Source organism: Cricetulus griseus (genome assembly GCF_003668045.3).
Source record: "Cricetulus griseus strain 17A/GY chromosome 1 unlocalized genomic scaffold, alternate assembly CriGri-PICRH-1.0 chr1_1, whole genome shotgun sequence".
Classification (NCBI taxonomy): Eukaryota; Metazoa; Chordata; class Mammalia; order Rodentia; family Cricetidae; genus Cricetulus; species Cricetulus griseus.
Genome location: NW_023276807.1, coordinates 186,561,105 through 186,582,308, shown reverse-complemented (window position 1 = coordinate 186,582,308; position 21,204 = coordinate 186,561,105). Strand labels below are relative to the sequence as shown.

Genomic DNA, 21,204 nt, shown 5'->3' with positions numbered 1-21,204 from the left:
TCAGGCTTCTTATCAGCTAGCTTTCTTTTTAATTATTAACCCATTTCTATTAATGTAAGTATTTTCATGTGACATTGCCTTACCGGAGAATGCTCCAGCATGTTACTCTTTCAGCTGCTACATGGCATCTCCTTTTGGCCTCTCACTATACTTTCTGCTTGGCTACTGACAAATCAGTGTTTTATTCATCCACCAATAAGGGAAACATATATACAGAAAAGCATCCCCGATCACACTGTCTAGTGCAATTCTAGATAAACGCCATAATGTGGCTCCAGTTTTTTAGGCTGGAAGCAAGAGACTCCTCACTCAGGTGCGATTATGAGCCACAGATGCATTTAGTGCAACTAACATGACACTCTGTCACACTTCAGAGGACTGTCTTCTCCTTGGCTGCTAAACTTCAGAGGAGGCCCAGGTTACATGTTGCTCTTCACCATTGTGAAGTCACAGAAGAGCGAGTCCAAGTATCTCAGGCTGGGGCACCAGCAGCACCTTGCCTGGCTTTAGCCATCTCTCCTGGGGATTCCCTCCTGGAGTGGGTGGAAGAGCTGTGCCTGGGGACAGGTGTCTGGAGGAGGAAAGGGAGGTGCTGGAAAGCCCCAGGCAGCAAGATGACCCTCTGTGACATGACATGGACCTTAGTGATGATGTTCACTCCATAGCTTAGCAGCTATTTGAGCTTGTGAAACAAAGGAAAATGGGGATGGGAGGGTGAGGAGGCAAGTGCATCCCCTCAGGGGCTTTCCATACATGTGCAGGGTCATGCATCCTATTTTCCTTTCTGCTGCTATGACAAAATACCTTTACCAAAAGCAACTTAGGGATAAAGGGCTTGTTTTAGTGCCCACTTTCAGGTTATGGTTCATCACTACAGGAAGTCAAGGCAGGACCTTGAAGCAGCTAGTCACATCCATAGCTAGAGCAAAGAGACTCAAATGCATGAATGCCTCTTACTACTCAGCTCATGCTCTCCATTCTCCTATGTCCAGGACACAACACCAGGGAACAATGCCACCCACATCCAATTACCCCAGTGCCTCCTTGGTGGTAGGTGTGTGCTGCCCTGCTATCGTGAGGCTGAGAAAACACCTAAGTGGGTCTCCTCCTAGCAGCTAGAACCGCCACCCCTCAGGTGTCTGAGCTGGTCATGTCCAACCTCCCAGGCAGTGTTGAGTTCTAGGCCATGCTCAGCAGTCCACACAGCTGGAGAGGCTGCTCTGACCTCCAGAGTCTACTAGGCCAAGCCCACCCCTGGGCGCGGCTCTTCCTGCAGCCCAGCTGGCTTCCATCAGGCTTTCCCCCAGAGTGTACTGTCTTCATTTGTCCTTGTTTATGTTTTCTGGCAAATGCATGTCATGGCTTTCCCACAGGGCCCTGTTCTTGCCTGTCCAGTTTTAACCCTTTGTGGCTGGGACATTTTGTCTCCTCAGCCCAACTCCATTAGCTGCACCCATGGATGGGGAACTGTCCTTGATCCCATGGGGCTGGTGCTGATGCTAGGCCTCTGGCTTGAGAGGCCTATGGGAGGGGCTGGTGCTGAGCCTTAAGTGGACAAAGGTTTCACAGGAGGCTTTGCATATCTTACTCAAGAACCTGTATCTTTTCCCCCAATCTCATACATTTAAATAAAACAGAGGTAATTTATTGCTTATTTTCTTATGTAAACAAAAATTTATAACACAGGGTCATTGTTTAGGGTGAGCACTTAAACCAGGCAGAAACAACTGAAAGTGAACAACAAAAGTCAAAAACAAAAACAAAAACAAACAAAAAGGAAAACAAAAAATACACCAGAAACAGCCAAAAGTAAATAACAAAAACAAAACAAAACAAAAACCCAAACCAAAAGTCAAGTAAAATGTAGCCACTGATGAGTTCCAATCACCATCAGGGTCTCCAAACTGAAGCTAAGTTGTCCCCTCACTTGCCAAGACCAAGTCAGCCAAAATCCCAGCATGGATGAAGTGGGGGTGCTCATAGAATCCCATCCTTAGCTGAGGAACCATCAGTAAACGATGAGGGAGAGTCAGTTTTTTTCAGGGACAACAGCCTCTGAGAGACTCCCCGTGCTCCAGTAGATAGTCCCACAACCATGCACACACTGGCAGCATTGAGAGGATTCAGTTGGTTAAAAAAGAAAAAAAGCACCTGAGGTTGGGAGGAAATATTTACTGGTGGGAGCTCATAGTGGGCAAACTGAAATGGAGGGAATGAGGGTGGATTTCATCAAATCACACTGTATATATGTATGAATTCTAAAATCATGAGAAAACAGAGTCCTTACAAAGTGAGGCCACCAGCCTGCAGGCAGCAGTTTCTCCTTCTGCCTCTTTATCATGATGCACATGGTAGCACCATGCTGTTCAGATTCCAGCTATCAAACTCATGAGTCAAATAAGCCTCTTTTGCTTACAAAATATGTGTCACAGCAACACAAAACAGACTAGGCAGCTATCTTTTCCCATGTGAACAAAGCCGAATGTCTACAAGATTGGCCAGGGTTCTTTCTCCTCTTAATGGTGCTGGTTGGTACAACCAGATAGATTGGTGGGGGGGCTGATCTGGTCTCTTCTGCCCAATCCCTGTTGCTGTGGCTGTCTGTGATCCCAGTTCTGCCAATCTAAAGCCATAGCATCAGGGATGGAGCAAAAGAACAGGTGGCTCAGCATATTCATAAGGCAACCTGTAGCAACAAATAGCCCCGAGAATCAGACTCTCTAAGGTCTCGGGGTTAGTGTGGTGGTGTGCCTGTTGCCGAGCCAGTCCCATCAAACTGCAGAGGATGCAGTTGTGGGACGATTAGAGAGCTTGAAAGCCCACTTCATGCTCTACTCTAAGCCTTGGCTTTGCATTGCTTTCCGGGAACTTTCTGGTGGACATTTCACATGACCTGATCCAGCCTTCCCAGAAACCCCCACTCCATGCCGCTGCATTACTGAGATTTGGAGTTTTTTGCTGGGTTGGGACAGAGTTGTGGGACCCCTCCCCCTCGTTAAGCAATTCCACCACATCTCTGAAAAATGGTGTGAGAGCAGGCCGGTCTTAGGGCAGATCTTTGAAAGCAGATAATTGACTCATGATTCTGGGGCTGGAAGGAAAGGGGTAATCTGTAACTTCAGATGGTTTCCTACAACGCCACCCATATGCTTTGGATGTGAGCCAAGGGTGCAGCACAATGCACAGGCGGACTTGGAAGTTAACCAAGTTGGCCTTCAGGGCTGTCACATCCAAGTACAAGATCATTCCAGTTAATTTAGCAATCGCAGCCTGGGAGCTGGGGGTCTGGCTGAGAAGGAAGGCAGTTCTATCCTAGAGCTTCTGGTGTGACTCTCTAAGAACACACAGAGGGTGTGGTCAGCTGCTGGGTGCCAGATCCTGGATCACGTGCTGGAGTCCCGCTGTTAGAGAGAGGCATTATTGCATGGAGCAGCCTCATTAAACAGCAGAGTTCCCACTGAGCTCCAGCTGAGCAGGAGGGAGGCAGGTTCTTGGCTGGACTTGTCTTGCCTTAGGGCTCAACTACTCCCTGCTCCTAGAGGGAGAAAGGCTAGGCTGCTTGTGTAGGAACCCAAAGGTGAAGGTCAAAACTTTCAAAACAAGCTGTGTTCAAGGAGCAGCCAGTTCCAAAACCAGAAGGACAAAAGCGAAACTCTGTGCCTTCTGCTTGTGCTTGCCTTTTGAGACCAGACTCGTGCTGCTACATTGCTAAGTGACTGAGTTTTTCCATGTGGGTCTACAAACTCATAAAAAAAAATCCTCAGGAGAAGCAATAGACAACAGCTCCAAAGGCAATATTTCTCTGTGTACCCTCAACCTGTCTGATCACACTGGCACTTTCTTTGTCCACATAACACAAGGATGAGGTCATCTTTAATCCCTTCACTGTAAGACACTGCTTTCCCCAGCTTTGCCCTTGCCCATGCCTGGCCCAGTTTCTAATGCTGCTGCCCATTGCCTCTTTCCCTTGGGTGTTAGGTCTTGCTTTGAGGAGGGGCCTCAGAAGTAGTCACTACTGGGAGGTGTTTACCTTTCAGTAGGAAGACAGGGTCCCTCCCCACTGAAACACCTTTGCAATGTGACTTGAATACAGAAATCCCACAACCACAGCCTGAGCCCAGACGCCACACCAGGCCACACCAGGCGTGGACAGGCTATTTCTGGCTCTGGTTGTGTGGGATGGATGGGTGATCTGAAGCTCTGCAGTCTATTTTGCAGCACAAGTCTCACTGGAATTAGAAGCCAAGGCAAGGCAAGTGTGGAGTCTCTGCTTCCTGCATGGTTGTGGCTGCTTTGTTTCCTGTTTCCTTCTCAGCTGAGATGATCTGAGGCAGGGAGGAGCAGGGTTTGGAAGAAAGGAGGGTTGGAAAATACTGCAAGCTTTCTGGACCAGGCTTCGGGCTCACATGCAATGTGTGCAGAGCATTGGCCAAGAGACAGCCAGAGCTCCAAGAAAATGCTGTGCTAGGCCTTTTGGGGTTTTGCACACAACCCCTCCTGGCTGCCTCAGAGAAGCATGGAGGTTCCTGGCAAGACCAAAGACCCAGCTGGAAAACTTTGGAGCTGAGGTGGGGGGTAGGGGATGGGGTTGGAGAGGACTGAGCAGAGCCATGCATGTGTTCTTTGCTCAGTGTCTGTGTGGAGTAAGTGGAAGGCCCTTTCCATGGGCAGGAACAGTCCAGAGACAGTTGTGAAGGTGAAAGATAGTTGCACGCTATTGTAGGGTTTAAGCAACCTAGGAAGCAACCCTCATGTACCACACTATACAGCCCAGAAGAGCCACCTTGCCTTACACATGTAGGGGATCAGAACCCTTCCACAGCCCTCCCACCTGTGCCTCTCTTCCTATGTATAGGAAGTATGAACAGTGCCTTCCTGCTGGGACTGGCGACAGGATTTCAAGTCACAAAATTCTGGGAAGAGGGGAGGATCTGACTAGAAACTATGAGGCTGAAGACAAAGCCATATATCTATAAATCATGTCATCCAGTTGGTAGTGTCCAATGAGATGGGGTTAATGGTGTTGAATTTGCTGACAGAACACTGGGTCTGAACAAAATGTCCTCCCAGACTGTCCCGGGAAACCAGAATCACCTGGTTCTTAGTGGTGACCTGTTCTGAAATTCCCTAATGGGTCCAGGGAGGCCACAGAACCAGTTGTATCTGGGAAACATGTTGCCCTCTAGTACAGGGCACAAAAAAAACAAGCCCACTTATTGGGGGTAGGAAATTCAGACTGGGCAAGAAGATGATGTCCAGGGCCCCACCTGGACCACTCCACAGCTGGGCAGCAAGCAAGGTCATCTGAAAATACTCTCACTTTTGAATATAGTGACTGCTGCCTGGAGTACCTGTGTGGCCTCTCTATGTGGTCTGAGCATTCTGGACGCAAGGTGGAAGACTGAAAAGGAGAGTAGGGAGGGTAGAGAGGAAGCCACCTTCGCTAGCCTGGCGCTGGCAGTGGGCAATCTCCTCTCCTCCACACTGGACTGAGACAATTACAGAATCTGCCCTGGCCCAAGATGCAGGACCCTTTCACACTATGCAAGAAGAGCACAGAGCCTGAAACTGGTGTTGGCATCTGTGATGCTTGGAATGAACAATGTTTTCTGTAGGCCATGTATTTGAACACTTGGAACCAGTTGGAAGGGATCTTTGAGGAGATGATGGGACCTTTGGGTTGTCTTAGAATTTCTATTGCTGTGATAAACACCATGATCTTAAGCATCTTGAGGAAGAAGTTTATTTGCATTCACTTCTGCATCACAGTCCATCATGAAGGTACCTCAGGGCAGGAACTCAAGGCAGGAGCCTGGAGGCAGGAGGTGAGGAAGAGACCATGCAAGAGCACTGCTTACTGGTTTGCTCCTCATGGCTTGATCAGCTTGCTTTCTTATATAACTGGGGACTATATGTCCAGGGGTAGCACTGGCCTTCTGTGGGTGACCCCATCTATCATTAATCAAGACAACACTCCACGGACTTGCTTACAGGCCAATCTTATGGAGGCATTTTCTCACTTGAGGATTTCTTTTTGCCAGACTGACAGAATACTAGCCAGCACAGAGGTGGAGACTTGCTAAAGGAGGAGGGTAGCCCTAGGACACATATAACCTGGCTCAATTTCCTGTTCTTTCTCTCTGCTTCCCTGTGTGTTTGAAAATGTGACCAGTCAGCTATACATGCTATCATGCCTTCACCTCCTGTGGACTCTGACAACCCTGGAACTACACACTAAAACAAATCCTTTCTTCCCTAAGGTCCTGCTTTTGGTCATGGTATTTTATCATAGCAACAGAAAATTCACTAGTTCACTGTCTGTGGGGAAAGTCAGTCTCCCACACTTCAACTAATTATTCCTTTTTCTGAAGAGGACAGCTCACACTTGGGTATGTCAGTTTCAAATCCTCCTTGTGTCTTTCTATATGTTCATAACAGAATCCTATTTGGGACTTTCGTGGAGAAGGGCACACATTTAGTTTTCCACAAGTGACATCATCACTACGTTTAATGACTAGTTAGTGAGGCTCTCATTATGGAATGGTATTACATAGTCTGATTACACTGTGATTTATTTGACCATTTCTTTCTCTTTTTTTAGTTTTTTATTTTTTATACATTTGAATTACAAACAAGATTGAATTACATGACGATCCCAGTTCCCCCTCCCTTTCTCCTCTACCACCCTCCCCCAACTAAAATCCTACCCATCATATGTCCTTTCTTCTAATATACACCTGACTCAAAATTTCTGCCTCCTCATGACCTCTGCATCCTTCCTTTTCTTCCCTTCTCACTCTCATAGCTTCCTCCCCCCTCTTCCTGTGTTCTCAATTTGCTCAGGGGGGACCATTTCTTTCTTTTGATGACTTTATGAATGTTTCCTTTTTTCCCCACTATCGATAGCCAAAGCTGAAATCAGTATTTCTCTGTGTGCTGTTTTACATAATGCAGTGTGGTTCTTTCCTAGGAAGAAGATGGTGGTAGCATGTACAGTGTGGAGCATGCCCACAGGCATGATGGTAGTGTGTACGGTGTAGAGCATGCCCACTGAAATGATGGTAGCTTGTACAGTGTGGGGCATGCCCACTGACATGTTGGTAGCTTGTACAGTGTGGGGCATGCCCACTGAAATGATGGTAGCTTGTATAGTGTGGAGCATGCCCACTGACATGTTGGTAGCATGTACAGTGTGGAGCATGCCCACTGACATGATGGAAGCTTGTACAGTGTGGAGCATGCCCACTGACATGTTGGTAGCTTGTACGGTGTGGAGCATGCCCACTGAAATGATGGTAACATGTGTAGTGTGAAGCATGCCCACTGACATGTTGGTAGCATGTAAAGTGTAGAGCATGTCCTCTGACATAATGGTAGTGTGTATAGTATAGAGCATGCCCACTGACATGTTGGCAGCATGTGCAGTGTGGAGCATGCCCACTGACACCCACGGATAAATTGAACTATTTTATGAAACGTTAAGTTTTTGTGTTAACACGGGGTGTGACTGTTCCCTCATCTTCACCAGCATTTGCTAGCTTCAATCCTTCTCACTTCTGCCTGCCTTATAAGGGGAGCTTGATGCAATAGAGAAGTGAGTGAGCTTTGAAGTGGCTAATGATGGCTAGATGGAAAGGCTTCTCTGTTTCATTCTGGGGGAAATTGCCTATTCATTCCCTTTGCTCTTTCATTTCATTTTGTTAAGACATAGAGAAATGCAACTACAAATTGAAACTTCGCTGTTTGCATTATTTTTTAAACAGGATCCCAGGTTAGTCTTCAGCTTCTGATTTCACCAACTCTATCTCTCAAATGCTGGGACTCTAGGTAGATACCACCGACCCCTGTGAACAGTAAGAGATTTGTTAAACACAGATGTGATGACAAACACTCTTAAAGGGTCATCGAGATGGCTCAATGGATAAAGGCAACTGTTACCAAACTTGACAACCTGAGTTGAATCCCTGGGGCCACCAGGTCGAAGGAGAGAACTGATTCCTGTAAGTTGTCCTCCGACCTCCAAACACGTGCCATGGCACATGGGTGCCTCTTCCTGATGCCACTTGCAACACAAAATAAGTAAGCAAAATGTAATAAAAACCTAAAATAAAAAAAGACCCATAGTGCTTGTGTGGACAGATACCACTTAGTAAAGCCACACTAAAATTGCATATAAATTATTTTTCTCTTTACACACTTATTATTAGACATAGCCTCTGAGCTGAATGAAGAATATTTTAGTTGTTTCACATGAGGTGAGACCCAAGTTCACCTTTTTATAGCACTCGATATAAATTTTCAGGATCATTTACTGGCCAAGTACTCTTTTCCACCAGACCGTTGTTTATTTGCGTTATTTGCTTAAATGTTCTAACTTCCCTCTACCATCGATTCAAATGTTCTTTCCTCTACCATCGATTGATTGCAATGTTCTGCTGGTACCCTCCCTTTCTTATAAGGCATGCCTTTGTGTTTATATGGCGGAAAGGGCACACAGCTTCCTATTCCCACTGTGAACTTGATGCAGGTGTGACTTCCTGGTTCAGTAGAAGTTTGCCAGGAAGAAGCTGGATATGTAGGTAATTTAGGGTTGTTTTGGGAATATTGGGGTTCTCATAAATCCATCACTTTTCATAACTGTTGAGAATTTTGAATTCAAAGGGCTAAAGCTGGTGAGACTGAGCAATGAGTGGGCATGCTCCAGGAAGTGCACGCAAACGCTAGGATGAGCTGGAGGAGAGAGATGGTGGCAGGCAGGACTTGTGCTAGGCTATTTGTGTAAGTGGAGGGAGGAGAAGGTGATTCTCTGAGTCTTTATGTGAGAGGAACCAGTATGCCTGGGAGCTTCGGGGCTTTGGGGTGTAGTAAGCAGGCAGCTTCAGGAGGTAGGTCATAGTCTAGTCAGACCAATCATTCATGTTTGTTTAGTCACTGATTTGGCAATCAGCACTTGTTAATGTTGCTTAAGTATGAGCCATATAACTGTTAAGGTAGAGGCCTCACCTCAGCCCCATCTCTCTTTCCAGACCCCACCCCAGAGAAAGCCCACCAAGCAGAAGCTCTTCTCCAGGAGGTTATTTAAGGACTCCTCCTCAGGAGCAGCCTCGTGGTTTCCCCTCTTCCACTAGACAACCTAGGAATGCATTGCTCAGATTAAAACCTGGACTTGGCTTGATTGGCATATTGCATCAGCAGAATTATATACGACTGGGTTAGGGGATATTTTTTTATTATCAATAATGAGAAAGATGAAGGACATCTCAACTCAGGGTTTGCATTTAAAGAGAGACTAGATCTGGTAGCAATCCCACCACTCAGGTCACTCAGGTGGGATGGATGATGGGTAGTCTGAGGCCAGTGTGGGCTCATTCAAGGTTGACTTCAACTGCATGGGGGGAGATACTGCTTTCAAAAACAAACAGAAAAGATAATTGTGTGTGTATATGTGTGGCTAACGTCATCAAGGAAAACAAAGATCTTAGAATCTGGGGCAGACAAGGAGTGACAAAGTCAAGAGCCCCGAGCCCAGGAGAGGTGTCTTTTAGCCTGTGAGGGCAACTGAGAGGAAGTGAAGCAGCAGGAAGTGGGGAAGGCATGCAGAAAGGAACAACTTGTGCTGGGGAGCCTAAACTTGCCAGGTGAATGCTTTAGAGCCAAGCATTCTGATAAACTGTTTCCATGATGTGAAGTCAGGCCAGGTTGATGTTAGGTGATGGCTGTTCACTTGTGTGCCTATCTATTATTCAATTCATATGGTGTGAGATCATATGTGTGGATGTGTGTGTGTGATTGAGAGTATGTGCCTCATATGCTTGTGTGTGTGTGTATGTGTGTGTGTGTCAGTGTGAATGCTGTAAACATATACTAATATACCTTGTCTGTGTGTTTATGTGTGCTTTAACATGTGCATCGAAGTGATTTATGTATGCAAAGGTTCACAATTATGTATGTAAACACTTACATTTTTGTTTTTTTTTTCATTTTATGTGTGTGTTTTGCCTGCATATACCTCTGCACTTCATGAGTGCAGTACCCGCAGAGGCCAGAAGAAGGCATCAGACTTCCTGGGGCTGGAATTACAGATAGTGTAATATGGATGTTAGGAATGAAATCTGTGTGCTCTGAAGATCATGTGCCAGCATTTGTGTTCCTGAGAACACACCAGGCAGAGAAGATCACAAAGGGAAATGAGCTCACACTGGGGCCCTTTCCTGATAAGCTGGCAGGGACTTTAGCTTGCCAAGGGTCACAGAACAGACCCGTGTCACTGATGACATCACAGAATAAAGCCAGGATCCTAGTGACCATGTGGCCACTCAGGCTGGGGCTGGCTGGAGGGCTTCAGCACAGCCCACACCAGCTCTCACTGAGATTCTGGGTGCTGGTTTAAAGCCATGAAACGCCAACTCATGGAGCAGAGGGAAGAACAGACACCAATCAGTGGGACCACTATCAACATGGACAACCCAGAGTCCAAGGAGGAGAGCACGGGAGTGTGCTGGCCAGGTGGTCAATAAATGGGGAAGGGGCAGGTTGGTCTCTGATGCTGTTATCAAAGGGGTGTGTTGATCATACAAAGCAGATGTGGGAAGGGCCACAAAGAGAGTGATCTTCAGGGGAAGCTGGTAGTTCCTAAGCTGTTGTGCATCTATGGGAGTTAGTTCAGGAGCCATGTAGATGAGAATGTAACTGTTCACCTTTCTGTATTGATTTTAATGTGTTTGAAAAAATTATGCCAATCCTGTAAGTCCTGTGGTAATGTAAACATTCCTTTATAGTACCTAGATGCAAGCTAATCTAGAATGCCAACTCAATGATCACCAGGGTGTGTCTTCAGGCAGCACTTTAGGATAAAATCGGCTCTTGGAGCCAAGTGGCTCAGCCAAGCAGGCACATCCTCTTTGCCTCAGTTTCTTTATCTGCTGGGTAAAAATCCAAAGAGTGAAATTCTTTAGGCTTGCTTTGAACCTTAAAGGAATCAAAACATGGCAGACACTTGCATGGGGACAGGAACACAGTGTGTCCAAAGAGTGGATGGGAGGCCCTCTGGATGAGATCTGAGATAAGTCACAGAGGAGAAGCTGGGGCTTCACTGATTAACAGAAGCACAGCTCCATTCTTGATTTTAAGTGGGTTTTATGGACCATCTGATATCTGCATAAATTATTTGTACAGTGGAAAGAACTGTGACACTGTTCATTTGAGTGGCAGCCACAGCCAAAGCACAGGATAGAATCATGACCCCTAAAATTCCCCCATGGGACCTTTATGTCCTGTCCACTCCTCCAGCTCTTGGTAATTGCTGTGTCCCTATAGATTTGCTTTTTCTAGAATGTCTTCTAAGTGGAATCATGAAGTGGCTTCTTTCATTTAGCAGATACTTTATCTTTCATGTCTATTCTGCATACATTCCTAGTTCATTCATTTTATCCATAATATAATTGCATCTTGTGGTTGTACCACAATCTACTTTTTAGTCTACCAGCCACTGGCCTTTTACACATCAGTTGGTAAGGTTCACACACTCTTTTATCCTTGTGTCCCTATGAGGTAGCATTATGGTCATCTCTGATGAATAGCAGGCACTTTCCCCAAAGCCACCAGAGCCTTCATGATTCTGCTGTGACTTCTCATGATAGTTGTGAATTGAAGCCTTCTGAGAGCACTGATGAAACTGTCCTTCCACTTCTCAGGGACCATGAAGAAGAATGAGTCATCTCCACAGCCAGGGCCTGCCTTCCTCCCGGAGGACGACATGTACTTGGAAGCCCGGGCACATGGGATGCTGGGCTGGAGCAGCTCTCTATCATCTCAGTCGTCCTCAGAGTACCAGTCTTATTCTCAGTACCAGTCCTGGGCCTCCAGCAGGAGCGAAGAGCAGCAGGATGCCCCACCCGAGAGTGTGTGTGCCCTGTACACCCACGTGCAGACCGTGCGTGGTGTGGCAGTGGCTTGGGAGACCGATGATGGCTTTGAGCCAGTCACCAGGAAGCCCCTTATCCGCGAGGCTGAGTTCATCAAGCGACAGCGGCTGAAAGGCTCCTCCTTCGAGATGGCCTCCAAAACAGACCTGCGCTGGGAGCTGGAAGCCTGCCAGCACTACTGCCCACAGGCTGAGGACAATGTGGACTGCTGCTTGCAAGAGCTGCGAGCACCACCAGACTGGCTGGTCACCACCAACCATGGCCTGCGCTGCGTGGCCTGCTGCAGAGTCTTCCCCACGCTGGAGGCGCTGCTGGACCACGCCCAGCATGGCATCCGTGATGGCTTCAGCTGCCAGATATTCTTCGAGGAGATGCTGGAAAGGAAACGGGCCCGGGATCAAATGCAGGACCAACAGCCTGTAGAGGAGGAACAGAGCCCTTCAGATAATAGTGAATGTTTCAAGTCCTGCGCCAAGGTGCCTTCCCAGCAGCAACAGCCCGAGCAGCAGCTGCAGCAGCCACAGCCGCCACAGCAGCCACAGCAGCAGCAACAGCCACAGCCGCCACCGCAGCAGCAGCAACAGCCACAAGCACAGCAGCAGCAGCCACAGAAACAGCCACAGCAGCAGAAGTCACAGCAGCAGCTGCAGGAGCAGAAGCAGCAGCAGCAAACACAGCATCCACAGGGGAAGTAGAGATCGGAGGTGAGGTGCCCACCGTCCCTCCAGCATCATGGCTGGCTGGCTTTTCCAGCCAGCAGGACCAGAGCCACCAGAGCATGGGGAGAGGACCAAGGTGGTGGGGGGAAAAGCCATCCATGTGGCAAGGTGGGAGGGGTAGGACCTTTCCCCAAGGTGCAACATTTCCACCAAGTCCATTTCTAAACCTGAATCCAAAGAAGAGGGCTTCAAGAGTTCCTGCTGGTGTATGCAAAATAAGAAACATGCAAGCATGTGGCCACAGGGATTTCCATTTTTGCTGAAGGATCCGCAGCAGTCCACATTTGCCGTTCAAGCACACGTGACTCACAGGAGAGCCAACTGCAAATGAAGCTTCAGCCCTATTTTTTTCATTGTTAGGAATCCGTCATATGCCCTAATTCTATGTCTCATGTTGTTGGGATTAAACTTGAGTAACACAGAGTGGTTCAAAGTGTCTTGAGTAAACCATGCTACCAGGGTGGGCGCATAAATAGCTGTTTGTGTAGGTGACCAACTAACATGTGGGGAGACATGCAGTTTTGCAGAAGATGGTGCTTAGGTTCTTCTGACTGGTCAGTTCAAACGCATTTCAAATGTTGACAGGAAATTGATCTGCACCCTCCTCCTGACACATACAGGTGCTACAAAGATGCCGGCCAGGAACACTAGGATAGGTATGTGGCCAGTGTGGCTCATGTAGGTTGAGTAATCATTATTAGAAATGCCTGGAGTCCAAGCATTTCACACTCTTCCAGAAGTGTCACTATTTTCATATACTTAATGAAATATCTTGAGAATGGGACCTAAGTACAAAAATCTGTCTCAACCACCCTGTATACATGTATCTAGAAGGGAGTCTATTTAGCATCTGTACTGCCCCTGGTTTTCACTGGCTCAATCACATGAGGTCAAGTGTGAAATGTTACACTTGTGACATTATGACAGCGCTCAGAAAGTTTCACACTGGGGAGCAGGTCACAGTTTGAATTTCAGTTTCTGAGGTTAGGGATGCTTAATTTGTATGTAAGCTCCACAATGCCCATGACAAAGTCAATTGCAAAGCAAAGGGTTAATCTCATCAAGAAGGTCCAAGACCCAAGAGGAGGGGACCTAAGACAATCTGTATGATCAGAAGGTGCTTATACATAGTATAAGCCAGGCAGAACAATATGCAGGAGGGTTTCACAAAGACAGCATTGCCGACATTGTGGGCTAAATGGTTCTTGGTGGATATTCCTTCCTGTGACAATCAAAAACATACCCAGGTAGTAACTGTGCATAGAGATAAGACTGCCCCAGGTTAAGAACCCATGAGAGAGGTAAAATGAGGGCCCTGGGAGAGAGAATGAGTCAGTGCGTTCAGAGAGTACTGTCCACCTGACCTAGCTGCCAGGCTGGAGGTATTGCTCTCTACACTTTCAGTGAAGACTTAACACCTACCACATGGCAGGGGCCAACTAGACACAGGAACGAGAAAAGGATAAAAGGGATGAAAACAGGTGTAGGTGCTGTTTGGGGGACCATATAGCCAATGGGGGTGAACTGATTAGAAATAATTTCAAAAGTGCTTTCTCCTGACCTGCAGGGCCCTCAGAGCTCACTCAGGGCACTTTTCATCTGCCCCAGCACTATCTGCTTCACTTGCTGTGTTCTAGCCACACTGGCCTTTCTTAAAGTGTCTAAGATTTCAATCCTCAGAGCCTTGGCACATGTACTCAAGTGGAATGTAGTCCCTTCCCTGTCCTCCGGCGGACATGTTGCTCTTCTCTGGAATTTTCTCAGTCATGCCACCTTAGCTTATTCCTCCTTCTATGTGCTGATTTAAGAAGACAAGTGACAGGATCAAGCCCACGTGTTTAAAAGCACAATGCAGAGTATAAGAACTCGGATGGTAGCAGAAGGGGAAGGTGAGAGGTGGGAGATTTGTAACACAGTACAGGAGTTTAGCTCAAAATGGTGGTGATTTCTCAGGGATAAGAGGAATGAGTTCATTCATGACATATTTGGGGAATCAAGCATGAAGGACTTGGAGATGAAGAAAGGGCACACCAAGGTGGAGTATCCAGTTGATAGCAGGAAATAATGTTTGCTGACTGATAAGGGAGACTTTGGTGGAAGATTGGAGTGTGTTTATGTGAACATATGTGTGAACATACTGTGAGCATGCACATGTGCCTTATGTGATTGTGTCTGTGTGTGAGCATGGTCTCCATGTGAACACAGTTCTGGCATAGAGGTCAGTTGGGACGTGTGAATTCTAAATGCTAACGACAAGTTCAAGTAGAGATGTTGACTGTGAAGTGGTGTCTGAGTTAGACACAGAGCAGCAGACACGTCTGAATTGGAACTGTAAAAGAGGATGCTGAGAGAATTCCCAAGGTGGACAGATGAGACTCTAGGGAGCTGGAGTGGAGATAGACTGTGTGAGCTGGGAAATAGAACTGGGTAGGTGACTCAGCTGTTGAAAGTTAGTCTTACAACCAAAAAGGTCAAGAAATGGGGAGGGGATGCTTCATAGGATTTTCCTTCTGTTCATCTGACTTAAGGAAATATGGTCTTCAGGAGTGGTAAGCAGTGCAGTGCCTGCTGCTGGGGGAGTGGAGTGAGCCAAGGACAAAGCTGTTTTATTTCCTCTGGGTTTTATGAAGCAGGCTCAGTGGCTGAGAAGAGCAGCAGTCAGATAGGACTGGTCAGGTGGAAACATAAGACAAATCTTTAGGGTCAAGCCTGAAACCACCCTAGTGACAAAGCAACCATGGACCAGAAGGAAACTGAGAACAGAATCAAGTGTGGATGCTAATGAAAATAACCCAGTGGAGAGGGAGAAATGCAAGAAAAAGCCAGGGAAATCCAGGACCCAGGCAGGGAGGATTGAAAAGGAAGGAAAAATTGACCTGGAAGAAGTCAGCTTTGTATTCTGTTGCATGTGGTGGTAGTTTGGTTAAGTGGGGCTTCAGAGTGTAAATCATGGAACCTGAATTTCCACCCCTTGGCAATATCAAGGAGCTATTGAATGTTAAGCAAATGAGATTGCATCTGTGAATGACACTGGTGAACATGGTGGAGGATGGAGAAGAGCAGCCTGGCTGCTGACAAGGGGTCCAGGTGGTCTGACAGCTGGGGAAATTCAGAGGATTGAAACTATGGAGTCTGGCTGGGGGAGGTGACCTGGGAATTTCTCTGGGGGTGTGATGGTGAATGTTAGAACTAAAAGAATGGAGTGGGGGTTGAGAAAAGAGAGGAGATTAATTAAGATGCTGATGAGAAGTTTGAGAAGCATCTAGAAGGGAGCTGGTTTGAAAGGTGCAGAATGCGGAAGAGTGATACTTAAGAATGGAGATGATTTGCGATTACCTACACATGTATGGTTAACTGAGACCATGATGTACCCCATGGGCCTCATGAAGGATGTATTCCCTTTGTTGGTTCCAGAGAATCTGCCATGAGGACCTAATCCATTTTAAAAGGCTGTCTGAATGCACTTTGAAAGACGCTAGAGGATCTATATTGTCTGAGTCATAGAAAAGCTATTTGGCATAGAAGGGGACTCAGTCAGCTTAACGGCAGGTAGAATCCAACCAAGGACAATGTAAGAAAAGAGGAAACCGCTGAGTCAGAAAAACACCAGTGACAAGCAGGATATTTTTATGTCAAATTTGGTAGGCAAAGAAGCTAAGGTCAGACATAGTAGTCTAGAGTTGACATGTTTACACATGCTTAACCTTGATATTCTAAAGACTTTGCGTTGTTTAACTTGCCTCATTCATATTAAATCATGTATATTCTCTACAATTCCACAAAAGGCAGCTCCCAGCCTTATCTCTGACTGAGTGACCCAAGACTTCATCAAGGTCACATGGCTATGCATGACAGAGTAAGGCTTCACTTCCAGCAGCCTGGCTCCAAACTGTACTGTAACCATGACGCTGAGACCCCAGCTTGGATGGGGAGACAGATGAATGTGTCTAGGAAAGCATATATGTTCACCCTCACAGACTGTGTTGGCTTTAGATTAAATAGCAACACCCAGATAACAGAAGAGATGATGGGAATATAGGACAAATAAAGGATTGTGGGTGACATGGATTGGGGAGAGGATAAATGATGCTTTGCACAGTGCCTGGCTCCTACAGATCGCTTTGCAGAGATCTGGGACCTCCATATAAGACCAGTACCAGAGTGTGAAAAACTCTTCTACACTTTTCAAGGCATCACAAACATTTGAAATGATAAATCACCTTAAACTCTTTATTTTCCCAAGGCATAGGGGGAAAATAGAACTCATTTCCCAAAACGTATATAAAGCCAATAACAAAGCCTGTCTAGGGTGGCACTAAAAGTCAAATGATGCATTAATCTCATACACACACATGATCATCAAATTTAACCAAGTATAAAAGGTATAATTCACCTTGACTGAGTCCAGGTTATCTCTTGACTGAGGATAGTTAAAAATTATTACATCTGGCAATAATTAGTATTGAAAGAACAATCATGATTCTCTCAATATGAAGTGGACCTGATAGGCGACTCTCTCAAGTCCACGCCCACTCTAGGACATGCACTACTGTGCACTTACATGTCTCCCTTTCTCATAATGTCTGTGTTTAAAATCTATAGTAAAACCATTTCCTACTAAACTCCAGCCTTGCTGCAAAAATATAAAAGATGACATGATAAACAATAAGCTGAAGTAAAACCCATATATTTGTGATCAATTGATTTTCTGATGCAGGCATCAGGCAAGATAATTCAGTGGGGAAAATTAATTTCTTCAATTGAAACCAAAAACATTGGGTATCTGCAGACAAGCAGTGGAATTGAGGGCCTTAAGAGACAGCTTAGTGGTTAAGAGCACTTGCTGTTCATATAGAGGACCTAGGTTCAATTCTCAGCACTCACAGGGCAACTTATAACTAACTCTAGGGACATAATGCTACCTTCTGGTCTCCATGGGCAGCTGAACACACACATAATGTATATACTCAGGAACATAAGCATGCACATAAAAACAAGTCTTAAAAAACAATGGAGTTGTGTATCTATTTCTCTCTCTCTCTCTCTCTCTCTCTCTCTCTCTCTCTCTCTCTCTCTCTCTCACACACACACACACACACACACACACACACACAACCACACACACACACACACAGGAACCATAGGTGCAAAATCTGAGACTTGAAAACTTGTCTACACGGAAGCTTATATGTGAATATTCAGAAGCAGCATTACTCATAGTATAAAAATGTGAAAACATAACCTACATATCCACCCAATGGTGAACAGATAAACAAATGTAGTGTTTATAGTATATATCTACACAATGGGATATGTGTAGTGCATGGAAAACATGAACTGAACCCTGTGCAAATGTGAAAGAAGCCAGCCATAAAAGGTTACCTAATGTGCAATCCTGCACATTTTAAATATCCAAATAGGTGACTTCACAGAGACAGTAAGCATATTAGTAATTGCCAAGCATTCATCCAAGGGCAGGCATGTGAGCGATGCTAACCTCTGTGGTGTTTCTTGGAGTGATAAACACATTCCAGAATTAGCGGTTGATGGGGGAGGTCCTTCTGTGTATGTGCTTGTCTTATTTGGTTGATGAATAAAGTACTGTTGGCCAATAGGGAAGCAAGATAGGCAGGACTAGGAGAGGAGGAGGATTCTGGGAAAGGTAGGAGTCAGAGTCACCATGTGAGCCCAGGAAGAGAGGACACTTGCCGCTGGTGTCCTCTAAGATAAATCTTATAAAACATATAGATTTATGATAGTTAATACTGAGCTAGCATATAAGAAACCCTAGTCAATTGGCCAGCAGCATTGTAACCTAATATAAGACTCTGTGTGTTATTCTGGGCGCCCTCATGGCGGCAGGGCTCAGGCAGATGGAGTCAACACTTATCATCATAAGCGGTAATGTGTACAAAGCTTTGTAACTGTAATAAGGCACTCAGTTGTATACTTGAAAAAGTTGAATTTTATGGACTATGGATTATATCTTAATAAAAAGAGTGAAAAAACACAACCACCATTGTGGGTCAGCAATAGACCTTAATCAGTGTACCTGGTGGCCTTGCAAGAAGAGGAGGTGAAAGCATAAAGCTGTACAGAGAAAAGCCATGTGTGTTAGCTCCCTCTCAGAAAGGGGAGTGTTGTTAGCTTTCTGTTGCTATGACAAATGTCTGGGATAAGCCACTTATGAAAACAAAAGGCTTGTTTTGGATCACAGTTTTGGAGATTTCAGCTCATTATATTGGTTGGTCCTGTCGCTTTGGGGCCTGTGGTGGGTCAGATGACTATAGTGGGACAGTTTACTATGGTGTGGACACATAGCAGAAGAAGCTCTTTTACCTGGTAGCTATGTAGGAAAGAGAGAAAAGAAAGAAGAAACCAGGTCCCACAACCCCATTTAAGGATACACAGTCAATGTCTAAAATCACCCAATAGGTCTCTTTCTGTCTGTCTGTCTCTGTAGTATATGTGGGTGTGTGTGCATGTTTATGAGTATATGTACATGTGTGGGTGGGTGTGGCTGTGGAGATCAGAGGTTAACCTTAGATGTCTTCCTTTGGGAGCTGCCCATCTTTGCTGGTATTTGAGAGAGGGCTTCCGACTGGTACCTGGGGCTTACAGATTCAAGGCCCCAGGCATCCTCCTGTTTCTACCTCCCCAGATCTTCCATCTCAAGTTTACACTACCATGCCCAGCTTTGCACGTGGGTGCTGATAAATAGACTGGCCATGGCACTTTACTGACTGAGCTGTTTTCCAGCCTTATAGGATTCACCTCTCAAAGGCTCCACCACCTTATAATGCCAACATCAGAGCCAGTCCTTCAACACATGGCCCTTGCAGAATCATGTAAGATCTACACTATAGCAGAGGATGACTATCTATAATCCAGGGGAAGGGCAAGACTCAGAAGAAACCAACATTGGGTAGTCAAGTCCTGAGACTCACAGTTTGCTTTCAGACTTCTGACCTGTATGTAGGTCCATGGGACAATGCATTTTATCCTGTCTGGGCTCTTTGTGACAGCCCATGTGACTGAATCTGAGGAGCAGAAGCCAAAGGATGGCAGCAACAGCCAGGGATGAGTGAGATTCTCTTCCTGGTTGATAATCCTTGGAACAATCACAAAGCAAGAGCTGTGTAGTGTTTGTAGGTATAGAGATAACATAAACTTCATGAATTATGAAGTTCCGTTCTGAGTGGCCTCAAGTCTAGAGCAAGCAGTATGTGTGGTCACCTGTCAGAATGTTTGTAAGAGGGCTTGGGTGTGAGTGCATGGTGACACTCTGAAGCCTAGCCTTCCTCTCTGGGAAGCCTGATCAGTAGATTGCACCAGGAGCACAGCTGGACACAGGGATGAGGAGGCTGTCCTGAGCTGAAAGGAAGGCAGAGCAAAGAAGTCTGTGAAAGTGTCACTTATAGATCACAAAGCCTGGCAAGCACATGGTGTGTCTGTGTTTGTAGGTGTGAGGGTGTGTGTGAACACAAAAGCCCATTTGTGCCTGTGTTGGTAGGCTTGGGAGTGTGTATACATATGCATGGCATCCTGATGTCCTGCACTGTCACTAACAAGAGGCTTGGGGCAGAGCACAGACCTATGGAAGGTCGACAGATGGTACATGTTCCCAAGAGTGTTTACATTCTCTGCAGAGCTTTCTGGAATCTTACAAGTACAAACAATACAGTGTGAACTAAGGCACTGTCATCCCCAGGAGGAAGAGTATGGGGGGGTCTATGAGACTTGCCCAGGGGCTGGAGAGATTACATTGGCTGCTCTTCTAGAGGACCTGGGTTCCAACTCCCAGCACCCACATGGCAGCTCACAACTGTCTGTGATTCCAGTTCCAGAGGATCTGACACCTTCACTCAGACATACCTGCAGACAAAATGCCAATGCACATGAAATAAAATTTAAAAGAATTTCCCAGAGCAGTATCAAGTGAACTCCAGTCCTGTGCTTTTTCAGGACCAGGAACACATTTACTAAAACTGTGCTGACTCAAGCTACTGCTGCTGAAATTATTTAAGCAACACAGACATAGACATCTGAGCTTATAGTTGCCTTACAACTGTAAACCAACACATTTTTACATTAAACACACACACATTACAGTGACAATAAAATCCAATGTAACAGCATTAATTTTATATGATGGCTTGGGAAACAGAGTTGCCTCTTACACGTGTTTACGGTTGAACATGGTGGAGAGTGTTCTGGATTACTGGCGTCTCACCACCGTGTTCCAGACAGTGAGGCTGTCACTTCCAGCAGGGAGCTGAAGACCTGTTGCTTCTATAAGCCTTTTGGTCTAGATTTTCCCCAACCTGGGAGTCTTCACTTCTGCATACAGATAATCATAATTCTGTCACAGAAAGCATATACCACTGTGTCAAACACGGTAAGATGTCTCCATCTTCTATTTCCAAATTATTAGGAGACTAAAATGGGAACTTTCTGATAGCCAGGACCTCATTTTAGATTCATAAAACCTAAGAAATCTATTGTGTGAAAACATCTCTGAAACTGGGGGTAGGATTGTGTACTCAACATTACCTTAAAAT

General features: G+C 45.9%; 1 protein-coding gene across 1 annotated transcript; it reads left to right on the top strand.

The window, feature by feature from the left end:
- The first annotated feature begins 10,394 nt into the window (after positions 1–10,394).
- On the top strand, positions 10,395–12,619 carry Fam170b (family with sequence similarity 170 member B). The gene is made up of 2 exons (XM_027389337.2): positions 10,395–10,509; positions 11,694–12,619. Exons 1-2 carry the CDS (start codon positions 10,395–10,397, stop codon positions 12,617–12,619), a joined length of 1,041 nt encoding a protein of 346 aa, XP_027245138.1.
- Positions 12,620–21,204: the final 8,585 nt, after the last annotated feature.

Coding starts and splice junctions, on each gene's coding strand:
- Fam170b (XM_027389337.2), top strand. CDS start 10,395: ATGAAACGCCAACTCATGGAGCAGAGGGAAGAACAGACACCAATCAGT. Junction 10,510..11,693: donor GGGAGTGTGCTGGCCAGGTG/GTCAATAAATGG, acceptor TCCACTTCTCAG/GGACCATGAAGAAGAATGAG.